The following is a 12,645-nucleotide window of genomic DNA, read 5'->3' as shown; positions in this document are numbered from 1 at the left end:
AGACGAGCCTTGTAGCTATTTGTTCGACTCAGTCCGTGGATAATTTCTACCGATATTTCTCATTGTCTTTGTTTGTCTGTGCGCTGCCGACATTACTTATGAAGTCTCAAATGGATTTCCTATAAACCCCATGTCACCTGCATACACAAAAGTACAAATGAAGACAGTGTGTGCCTTCTCTGTGTGCATTTTGTACAAATTGAGTCGGAGCTAACAAGAGAGTTCATCGTTCTTCTATCCCTCCACTGACTATGTTTGTGTGTGTGCACATGCATTACTGACTGTGTGTGTTACGTGCTTTCTTGGCACATTCCCCAAGGAATTGTGTCAATCAAACCAGCCTCCGATTTGTCAGAGAAACAAGGCACTTTCCAAGACAGGCAGATGTATATATGTGTGTCTCTGCGGGAGTTTAACAGTGTGTATATGTATATACAGCGGGTAAAATAAGTATTGAACACATCACCAAACCAAACAAATAAGTTGAGAAATTAAATTATGTGTAATAAAATGGAATGACACAGGGAAAAAGTATTGAACACATGAAGAAAGGGAGGTGCAAAAAGGCATTGAAAGCCAAGACACCAGCTGAAATCTATCAGTAATTAGAAAGCAATCCTGCCCCTTGTCAGTGCAAATTAATATCAGCTGGTTCAGTCCCAACTGATGGCCTATAAAAAGGTGTCTCATTACCAAGGTGTCACACAAGAAACATCTCATGATGGGTAAAAGCAAAGAGCTCTCTCAAGACCTTCGTAACCTTATTGTTGCAAAACATACTGATGGCATTGGTTACAGAAGGATTTCTAAACTTCTGAATGTTCCATTGAGCACTGTTGGGGCCATAATCCGGAAGTGGAAAGAACATCGTTTCACCATAAACCAGCCACGACCAGGTGCTCCTCGCAAGATTTCTGACAGAGGAGTGAAAATAATTATCAGAAGAGTTGTCCAAGAGCCAAGGACCACTTGTGGAGAGCTTCAGAAAGACCTGGAATTAGCAGGTACAATTGTTTTAAAGAAAACAATAAGTAATGCACTCAACCGCCGTGGCCTGTATGCACGCTCACCACGCAAGACTCCATTGCTGAAGAAAAAGCATGTTGAAACACCATACCAACAGTGAAGTTTGGAGGTGGGAACATCATGGTGTGGGGCTGTTTTTCAGCATACGGCACTGGCAAACTTCATATAATTGAAGGAAGGATGATTGATAAAAATGTACCGAGACATTCTTGATAAAAATCTGCTGCCATCTACCAGGATGATGAAGATGAAACGAGGGTGGACATTTCAGCAAGACAATGATCCCAAACACGCAGCCAAGGAAACTCTCAATTGGTTTCAGAGAAAGAAAATAAAGCTGCTGGAATGGCCCAGCCACTCACCTGACATGAATCCAATAGAAAATCTATGGAAAGAACTAAAGATCAGAGTTCATAGAAGAGGCCCACAGAACCTTCAAGATTTGAAGACTGTTTGTGTGGAAGACTGGGCCAAAATCACACCTGAGCAATGCATGCGACTAGTTTCTCCATACAGGAGGCGTCTTGAAGCTGTCATTACCAACAAAGGCTTTTGTACCAAGTATTAAATAAATTTCAGTAAGCGTGTTCAATACTTTTTCACTGTGTCATTCCATTTTATTACACATAAATTAATTTCTGAACTAATTTGTTTTGTTTTCTTTGTATGTGTGGATTACTTGGGTTGTCACCGACATCTGGTGAACATTTCATGTCAATAGCCCCTTTAGAAATATATTTACTGAGAAAAATGGTGACGTGTTCAATACTTATTTAACCCGCTGTATATGTGTGTGAGCATACTGGTAATACCTACTGCTGGTATGTGCTTATGCATGTGTGGTAGGAAACAGTTTTGTGTGGATGCGGCAGCTGATTTTATGTAACATGAATAAGAAAGGCACACACACACAATCCTTCCTAGAGACAAAACTGACAGATTCTTTCTTCTACTCGTGTCATTCATTCCTCCCTCTATCCATATCTGTTATTCCCTGAAGTATTTCCCTTTCACCTTTTTTTTCTCTTTACTCTGCTTGCTCTCTTTGCGTTTTTTTTCATCAGTAGAATACAGCTCCTTTTGAACAGAAAATCTTGAAAATATACACATAGCATTAAGTCTGTTGTAACAAGTTAGAATTTTGTTTTTTTAAACATATAATTAGGTGTTTCAAATAAAATAAGGGATATCAAATCCCCTTTGTAGCTAATTATTGCTTCTGAATTCAAGTAAACTGCTTTCCACAACTATTTTTTAGGACACTGCTTCAATAAAAAGAAGCATTTTAACCATCCAGCCCTTTCTCCTGCACTCTTTCCCATCAAACACCAATTGTTATTCCTCCTGACTTTCCTTCTCAGTCTGCCTGATTCCGTTTGCTTTCCACCAGGCTCTATTTTCTCGATTTCTTCCCGTCTTTATCCACTTCTCCCACTTTTTCTTTCCATCTCCCTCTTTTTCTTACCCTCTCTGGAACTTTCACCTAATCCCCAAAGACAACATTCCTATTTCCTAAGCCATTTCTGCTCTGTTTGTGTGTGTGTGTGTGTGTGTGTGTGTGTGTGTGTGTGTGTGTGTGTGTGTGTGTGTGTGTGTGTGTGTGTGTGTGTGTGTGTGTGTGTGAGTATGACCCTCGTGACATAGTGATGAGCATCACCAGGGACTTATCGACTTCCTTAGACTCTTTCTTTGGGTCAGCTGACTTGAACAGCCCGACCCCATTTGCGATAAGCCAAGGCCACTCTTCACTAAAAGTCAAGTGACAAATTGACTTCCCTGTTAACCACACACACACCCCATTGTCTCATTTATGGTCATGCATCTTGTGTGAACTCTCAGGAAAAGCAGTCTCTGCGTTAGGTTGGTCTTTTCAGCTTGTCTTCTCTCCCTCAAAACCTTGGTGCAAAGCGCTCATGATCATCTGTTGACCTGACTGGCTTCTTTGTTTAACCCTTGTTTGTTATGGAGGTATCCTTGGTAATGTGGCCAAAATATTAGCACCATGCAGTGAGGGATAACAAGCTGCTTCTGTCAGCTAATGTTTTTCCCTTTTCCGCTTCAACTTTGACCTCACAGCCAGTAAACAGCCAGTGTAGCACAAACTGGCCAAATGACACAGAAAAATCACAGCTTACACCCAGGAACACACAGCAAGTCTTACCCTAAACTCCATGAGTGGTCAACTAAATCACACTAACAACAACGAGAGCAAAATCAAAATAAAATGCTTAAAATCAAGTTCATGCAAACAAGAACAATCACTGGCTTTGTCAATACAGGAAACATTGAGAGAGGACATTTTGAGCACAGCAGAGGTGAAGTGATTTAAGTTGAGTAAGACAGAGTTGGAAAAAGTACAGGAAAGTTGAGTTGAGGAAAAGAAGAGAACACTAGAATAAATTAGAGCCAAACAGTGTTTACTTTTTGAGATTAGAGAGGAGCACAGTGACCAGACGAGATAATAAAAGAAGCAGAGTAGGCCTTTGGAGAAGAGGTACAGTACCATGAGGAAGAAGATAAAATGCATACTCACCAAGCTGACTGCGTCTCTGAGCGTACGCCACCACCACCGCGGCCAGAACAACACAGCACAGCGATGTCACAAGGTTTGCCATCTGTAGACACACACACAGCAGAGTCATCAGCGTGAGTGCGAGCCAGAGACAGAGAGCTGCCTGTCGTCCTGATTGACTGACAGACCCATAGACGCCTACAACGCCATGGAAGAGATGGAGAGATAGCTGCTTCCTGTCTTATCCCCTTGTCTTTCAGTGTCTCTCTATCTCCTCTCTGCACTACGGTCACTTCTGTGGCCTTTTTTCTTTCCCTCCTACTCGTCAAAGTCCCTTATTTCTTTACTTCTCTCCCTGGTGTTGTCCTTTTCACTGTATAACCTTTCTCTCTCTCTCTCTCTTTCTGTGTTTATGTGTCTCCCTCTCTCCCTTTCCCTCTGTTCATCAGCCTAATGGGTCCATCCTCCCTGGGATGGGCTATGGCCAGCAGCTCTTAAAGGTATAGCACATCATAAACAAACAGGCAGCTTTCATGTACAACAACAACAGCTCACGGGCATCCCCGTCTCCTCATTGTTGCCTCACATAAAGAGTTTACAACCTGGAGTTCAACATTGACGTGTTTTGCGATGAAGATGGAGGAGGTGAAAGGCGCTCTCTCTCTTCTCTTCATGTTGTTCCCCATCGCAGTTAGTTACTCATTCTGTCTTCATTTTCGTTGTAAACATCCATTCCTTTTTTTTATTTTTTTTTAGTTCAACATTTTGGCGAGCAAGATGAGAAGATAGATGTTAAGTTAATCTAAACGTTTGTTAAAGGAAAAGTTCCAGATTTTGAGGAATATTCATCTCCCTTTCTTACTGAGATGAGAAGATGATGCCACTTTCATATCAGTTGACTAACTTAGCTTAGCATAAAGACTGGAAACAGGGGGAAACCGCTAGCCTGGCACTGTCTAAAGTCAACAAAATTCTTCCAACAGCACCACTAAAACTCACTTAATAACATAGCATAATATTTGACACATTTTGTACAAAAGCAAAGTGTAAACAAATTGATGTTTAATGGAGGTCTAGACAATTTGTTGGTCCGAACCAGTTGCCCTGCAACCAGCAGTAAGCATCATATTATTATAATTAGCATACAGACATCAGATTGGTATATATCATTTCATTTAAAATTTGTACTTAAATCTGTAAATGAAAAGGTTAGGAGTTGTTATGTGGTGACATGTTTTGATCCGCCTACATCTGTGTAGTGTCTCAGTCTATAGGATGGGTTGATACAGTTTGTGAGCACAGGTTTTGGTTTTAGTCTCAGTTAATGAGCAAGAGCCGGTTAATGAGCCCTAAAGATGCCTTTTTTTTCTTCCTCGCTTCCCCTAGGAGGTGAAAGGTCAGAGGTCAGGGTCAGCTTTAACATAACTACACCATCGGAGCTCGTAAGGATTCACTGTCGTGTTCAAGGACACTTGAGCAGGGCGGATGCCTGCCAACAAAGGGGGCCTGAACCCAGACCCTCCCATTAAAACGTGGCCTCAGTCTTCTCTCTCTGGGCTGCTCCTCCGTCTCCTCTCATCTGTCTTTAAGAGAGCCAACTCTCTCTCCTCGCCAAACAGAGGTTGTCTCAGGGTCTGCTAGCTGCTGAGCCTTGCGGTGAGTAAGGTGTCTGTGTCTGCATGTGTTAGAACAGAGTGAGCGCTCTAAATAGAGGCAAAGAAAGGAAAGTGAATTTCCTTGTTCTTTTTTGAAACACCACTCCAGCTGTTACAAACCACTGCCATCTCCTATTACCTCTTGGTCTTTGTTTAGCTACTCTCTCTTCCACTTCTCTTTTTTTCCCATATCACTCTGTGTCTTCCTCACGACACTACAGAATGTTTAAGTGTCTCAGAACGATGAGACATATCATCAAATACTGCTGAGCGACCTTCAAGAACATGAAAAAGCTTTTACAGTACCACTTACATGTCACAAAGGCAATAAAACTGTCAAAGACATTGCACCTACTAGGAGATGAATTCATTCAACGACAAATGTAACCATGTTTGAAAAATGACAAACTTTTACACCCAGACAGCTTATTAGATTGTCTTACACTGCACTTAATTGTGTCAACTTTCACATGTAAGTTATTAATTTAGTGAAGTATACTGGTGTTTTATATAAAATCTATATTAACTTAGATTCTGTGCTTTTTTTTGTATTTTGTATGTCAAAGCAACTCAACTGGGAAGGTTATTCTCATCAGAAAGCAATACCATAATAGCACTGAAGAGGTGTCTCGATATGAAAAGTCAAAAACTAAATGTAGTTTTGATCAACACAAGACAGAACAAATTCTGGAAAGCCCTAGCACAACACCTCTTTAACGCATATAATTAAACTTGAACTGGACATTATTGTAATTTACTTATGTTATTCTTTGAAAATACAATGGATTATGTGGATATGTGTTTAGCAGAGCAGTGATTCATCTTGGAAGCAAACCAACTCAGAGCTGGAAAAAAATAAAATACTGCATGATTTTATTCCTCTGTTTCTCAGCTTTTTTCTTCTGAGTTTAATTGGTCTGAGTGTTTGTGTTGGGAACTCTTTCGCGTTTGTTTTTGACTTTTTAATACATTAACAGATGAGTGGGTGTCTCCACCTGCGACTTCAAAGGAGAGAAACTGCAAGTGTGACAGTTGCATGAAAGCATAGGATTGAGAGTCAGATTGTTTGTGTGTGAGCGTGCATGCGTGTGTGTCTATTTGTATGTGTGAGTGATTGGCAGCTCATATGTATTTCATCTGAGGAGATATTGAGGAGAGTGACAGGGGGTGAAATTAAAATTGCATCCCTTGTCAGAGCATCACAATCCCCATCTCTGCTCTTCAAGTGCTGGTTTCAAAACCCAAATGATGTGTGTGTGTGTTCGCATGCATTTGGAATTCTCTGGGTGCAGACACTTATGCATGTGTGTGTGTGTGTCTGTGCATGAAACTGTGGGGGTATTTAGCCCGTCTATCAGCAAACAATACAGTTTTGAAATGTGACAGCTTCAGATCGCTCATATAATGACAGCCCACGGGCGGTTAGCGCTGCAATCACACAAACTCAATACAAACCCTCCTGCCTTTATCCATCCATCCACCCCTCCCATTTATTCTCTTCTTCTTCTTCTTCTTCTTCTTCTTCTTCTTCTTCTTCTTCTTCTTCTTCTTCTTCTTCTTCTTCTTCTTCTTCCTTGTTTTCTTCTTCTTCCCCTTCTTCTTCCATATTTATTTATTCATTTCTTATTGGAGAGGAAAGGGCTGAATAGGCGTGATTCTTTCGGCTGCTTAATTAAAATATATAATTCATCGCTGCGTCAAATGATTTTGCCTCTGCGTCTTTGTGGAGTCCGATTTGGGAACATTTGCATTTAAATTGGAAAGCCAGGAGGGAAATACACTAGGCAGGCCAGGGTGTGTATGTGTGTGTGGGTTTGTGTGAGAGAAAAATAGAAGGCGGCCTACCTTCTCCTAAAGAAATGCACATATGTACTCTCTTTCTTTCTTTCTTTGGTCTCCTTTCTCTCACAATGGGAACCGTCCAAAAGAAAATCAGTTTGGCCAAATGGCACTAGAGAACATCCTGTAATGGGAAGCTTGGAGGTTTGTACTTTGGGATGACAGCTTTGTGTCCGCGAACACACTGCGAGTCATATGTTCAATCAGTACGTTTTCTTTTTTCTCCCAAAAATGCCAAAATCCCCCCTGACAGCCAACTGCCACGAATAGAATAGTTCATCACTAACGTCTCTGCGGAGAAAATAAAGTAAAGCATCCTCCTGGGCAATAAATGAGCTCTCTGATTTATAGCAAGAGTAGAGTTTCCAGCCCTCAGGAACATCAACCGAAGCTACCAAATACACAGGAGAAGCAAACAATAGATGACTTGAATTGTTGTTCATCATGTTCGTCAGCAGGGAAAAGAGATTTCATTCAAAGTGAGCTATCCATCATGTAAAAGAAATGACACATGCTATGACCAACTGAAAAACAAATGATTTAACTATAAAAGTCATAAGAAACAATCTTATTCAGTAACTCCTTTAGGGTATTTTACTGGATGTAGATTTATGGATGGTACGGTCAGTTAAAGTATATATGATGCTGAGACAGTGGAGCATTATCCTGCTGAGACATAATGGAAGGTAGCCTGATTTTATGATACTGAAAGCAGTGTGTCTGGCATCATAGAGCACGTTAAAAGTCTGTAAAATGACACTTTTTTCTGCCTGCTTGCTTTATGTATTGACTCACTGCAGCACAACTCCCCATCTGCAGCATTGGGCTTTGCATAGAAACAGGAACAAGTGCCTAATACAGCAGCAAGACAGAGTACAAAACATTCACACAGCACTTTTCTTGGAGCAGAAACAGAGCCTCCTAAAGGAGTAGTCCCTTTAAATCCTAAAGCCTTTTTAGATGATTCAGAACAATGTCTCAAATGATGGATAATCATGAGGGGAAACTTGCCTAGGACAAGGAGAAAGGTTGAATAAGACTTCATACTTTCAGGGAGAATATTCTAATTATATCATTATGAAGAGTAAAAAACCTTGAAATTCCGAGACAGGGCATCCAGTACAGGGGGTACACTTGTACATCAAAAGCATCCTCACTGCAGAAATAAGCCTCCTGTTCCAAGCACCATACAATGAACTGACAGACTGACTTACTTTTTACACATTTGTCCTACCTGGGGGCAATGATACACAAGTAAAGTATTTTTTTATTTTTTTTTTTTTCCACCAAGGTAATGTAGACAAGCAATTTTGTCAGGAGATTTTTTTTTCTGAGTTTCAATCTAGAGTGATACCTCCACCAAATGAGAAAAAAAATAAAAATATAATAGCAATCCACTGCTTAACATTTTGGTTTTAAAATGGAATTTTGTTGTGGGTATATGTCTGTGTATACATAAAAATATATACAGTATATATATATATATAGCACTTTGTCATAACCAAAACAAAATGACCTTTTTTACATAATAAATATATATATAACAAAAATAAGGTGAATAACATTAATAAACAGTCGCATAGTACGTTTTGCTGTCATTTATGGGAAGTGGTGTTCTGCCGTGGGCGGGACTTGGCTCTATTCTTGAACACACGGAGCTCAGTGGAGTGGAGGAGGGACAGACAGTGGTGAGTTGGAGAGTTGACGACAAAAGTGTCCACAAGAATAAAATAAAAAAATTGATGTACAAATATATTTATTCATGTATTTTATATTTAAACACTGTGCAGGAGTTTCTTCGTTCTTATTCTAATGATGAAAAGTGAAATGTCTTGTTTGGTTATTTTGGTATAAGGACCTCAGGTTTTTACTCAGAAACAGCTACATATCCAAAGCAATCCTTTCATTTAAGGCTTAAGGAAAGAATAATAATTTGCCTAAGCCTCCACAGTGACTGTGAACTAAATGTTAATAAGTTTATCGTGCCAGTGACCAAGACGACAATAATAACAGGGAAAGGGGGTTTATAGTGCAATCAATGCCTCTCCTGAAGATGATCGACCAAACACACACGTTTACGCACATACGCAAACACATAATCACACACAACCTAACCCTTTAATAACATGCCTATCCAATAATACAACGTCCTCATCCCCATAATGCCTTTTCTCTTCTTGGCAACAATAATTCTCTCATCAATCATGCAGGGTCGCTGCTGATTACCCACAAGCGCTTAGGGGGCTCCTAGTGGTGGTGGGTGGGTGGGGGGTTCAAGTCTGATAATGTGGCTGCTGGCATTTTGGTTTACAGCACACACACACACACACACACACACACATGCATAAACACTGACACACACACGCTGATGTGCACAGTAGGCATTTGTTGATAGCTGGACAGCTGTGACCTTTTTCTCAGCCGTTCTGACTATAATTGCTCGCTAAAGACAACGTCGATCGTGACTCGAGAGGCAGCAGGGGTCGTGCCCACAAAACACACACACACACACACACACACACACACACACACACACACACACACACACACACACACACACACACACACACCATGCGCGTGGATGACGGCACTTGGCTGTGAGTGATAAATTCAGCCATTGATCACATTTGACTGCTCTCAGCTGGCTGAGATTTAGAAGACCTGAACACGTCAGCTACTATGCATCATGTCAGGAGCACGGCTGCTGCTGTTGGGCCGGTGGAGGTCCCACAATGCAGAGCTGCAGTATCGGAACCCGTGACAGTTTTACATAAGAACCCAGTACACAAACCGCACACCTCGTGGGGCGGTGGTTCGAGCTTACCCGGGTGGATGCTGCGTCTAATAATCTACGGATGGTATTTGTGCACAGACTTGAATTAGTATTAAAGCCTAATATAATTAAACATGGCAGGCTGGGTCATTAACTTGGCTCTGCGCCGAGGCTGTGTGAATAAACAGCCTAAACGCTAGATGAGAGCTGATAGCTCATTGGGCTTCATCACACTTATGTCAGATAGCAGATCTCTGATATACAGTATGAGTGTGTATCCTGTGGGTTTTTGTGCATAAGGCAGGACTGTGTGTGTGTGTGTGTGTGTGTGTGTGTGTGTGTGTGTGTGTGTGTGTGTGTGTGTGTGTGTGTGTGTGTGTGTTTTTGTCTCCACCCAGCCATCTGGACCTCCTTGTGCGTGTAGAAGCAGATATAGGTGGTTAGAAAGCTCTGGAAAAACACGGTGTTACCTCCAGCCCTCTCACCTCTGAACTCTATAAGTGTATCAAAGCTAAGAAAACAGACCACTTGGTGTGTCTCTGTGTGTGTGTGTGCTCGTCTGTGTGTGTGAGCGTGTGTGTGTCAGCATTCTTAAGGCCTATGAAGGCTTTGAATGATGGGTGTAGACTCCCCTTTGTGAACAGGGAGCCTCCAGGAGCTGCGCAGCATGTGTGTGTCTGTGTGTGTGTGTGTGTATGTGTATGAGTATGATGGAGAGTGTGATGTACGGGCTGTGATGTTCTGAACAGAGGTGTTTTTAGAGGGAGTTAATCAGAACCAGAGCTGAGGCCTTGTCCACTGTGGATGAAACACACACACACACACACACACACACACACACACACACACACACACACACACACACACACACACACACACACACACACACACACACACACACACACACACACAAAAAAAAAAAAATCACTGCCCTACCTTTCCTAAATTCAATACTACTTGAAGTTCTTGTTGGTTGACACTAAAAGTACAATTTTAAAGTATAAATATATATTGTTACTATAATTTATATCTGAAATGGAATAACAAGTAAATGTGGTTAGGGCTGCAACATATGATAACTTTAATCACCATGTCTTCATTATTAAAGCATTAATCATTTTCTAAAAATAGTCCAACAGTCCAAAACACCCAATGTTCCAGTAGTTAACTCCTGACTGAAGTAAAACAAATTAAATCAGAAAACCTGTGAATGGTTGGCACCTCTAATTAGAAAAATGTCCAACTTATCATTATTGTTGTTGGTTAATTTTCTGTTGATCGATTGATGGAAATCTGAAATCTAGTAGGCTCAATATCTGGACCTGGGGGGGAGCGACAGCCAATGAGAGCGCAAGACAAAGCTTGTATTCTTTCTAATAGCCATTAGGAGGCAACTCCCTCGGTTGCAAAATAAAGTTGAGTTGTATAGAAATTAGAATTAGAATTAGAATATTATTACCTCAATAAACATTGTATCATTGAGTTTATGGTCTCAATCCCTAGTTTTAAGTCTTTTTCAATACAGACAGACATAAAAGCATGTCCGGTCTGGGATTTGTCCGTGTTTTTGTCTTATAAATTTGTCTTATAAATTTGACCCTTTCACAGAATACTTTTAAGTTCCCAAAAGTTAATTGTAACCTTTTTGGTCGCCTAAATAAGTCTTATTTAGCGTGCGGTTGTACTTATCTCCACCCTTTCGTGTTGCAAAGAAGCAATATGGCGTCAGCCAAAATGCATTACTCAAAGCTTCAAATCATCAGTGTATTATCAAGTCGGTGACGTCATGGTGACTACGTCTATGGGGGGGAACCCAAGGTAGGGGTCGCCTGTAACCATAGGAACTACACTGTGTATGTTGCAATTTGCAACATGGACTAATATTGTTATTAGGCTCATCTTAGGCTATAAATAGTGACTGAAACAGACTATGTTGTGCCTACAACAACATCAACTTGACTGACTACGAGGAAAGTTTTGCTGATTGCCTGAACAAAAAATCCTGCTGAGAGGAATGGTATGATGTCATTTACCATGCTGTGACAATTTGTATTTTGGAGCCGCGATGTGAAAAATCTTGCATAACGGCCTCAACACAAGACAGCAAGTTGTGTAGTGTGAACAGTTTGAAAGTCTTCTAATGTGAACTGGCTTCATCAGACTTCACACAGCTCCCTCTGGAGTCACAAAAGGCTCTATATCAGCTTTGAATGCATTAGAGCTCCAGAAAACTTGCAAACTCACTTGATGTGTTAAATCAATGGAGTCCCCCCCCCCCAGTGGGTGTCATGGGTGCCTGGCTGACAAGTTAGGATCTTATGTAATAAAGACATTACAAATGAAATGTCCACACTATAGAGAACAATGCTCCGTTGCCATGGAATCACAATTGAATTAATCACCAAAGCAGTATCAGAATTTCACTCAATTGTACAACACAGATATCTGACATCTACAAAGCCTTCTGTGAGCTGAAGAATGAGCTCTGTGAGCATTGGTTTTGGCCAGAGGGATGAAGGGTGTTTGTCTTCATAACCAGTTGCTATATGGGGAATAATTGCCTTTTCCTCTGACCAGTGTGCAGGCTTGTGTCTTATTGACTTTACTTAAAACACTGAAAAATGTCTTCCTTCAATAAAGAAATAAATGTTAAGTATCCAACAGGGTCCAGCAGGTTCCTGGATTTCACCCAGGAATTTAGTCTGGAAAGATGTTTTTGCACCACTGTAGTGTAAATCTGTTTGTCGATGGTTGAAAACCAGTTTAATGCAGATTTGATAGGGCACGGGTTATTACTATTGTTACTGCGCAGTAAAGGAAACTTACATTTCAGATTATAA

At 40.8% G+C, this 12,645-nt stretch overlaps 1 protein-coding gene across 2 annotated transcripts in view; it reads right to left on the bottom strand.

Annotated features, from left to right (window-relative positions):
* The window catches only part of cntfr (ciliary neurotrophic factor receptor), a 209,471-nt gene that overhangs the window by 118,289 nt on the left and 78,537 nt on the right, over positions 1–12,645 (bottom strand). The window contains exon 3 of one of the 2 annotated variants that reach the window (XM_054612685.1): positions 3,560–3,641. In XM_054612685.1, coding sequence (XP_054468660.1) covers positions 3,560–3,641 — 82 coding nt within the window. Of the gene's footprint in view, positions 1–3,559; positions 3,957–12,645 lie in introns of those variants that run through there. The other variant, XM_054612684.1, reaches the window with a different exon arrangement.

The sequence above is a fragment of the Anoplopoma fimbria genome, chromosome 14 (assembly GCF_027596085.1).
Source record: "Anoplopoma fimbria isolate UVic2021 breed Golden Eagle Sablefish chromosome 14, Afim_UVic_2022, whole genome shotgun sequence".
Taxonomy (NCBI): domain Eukaryota; kingdom Metazoa; phylum Chordata; class Actinopteri; order Perciformes; family Anoplopomatidae; genus Anoplopoma; species Anoplopoma fimbria.
Note: the sequence above shows the minus strand (reverse complement) of the source record. Positions and strands in the feature narration are given on the sequence as shown.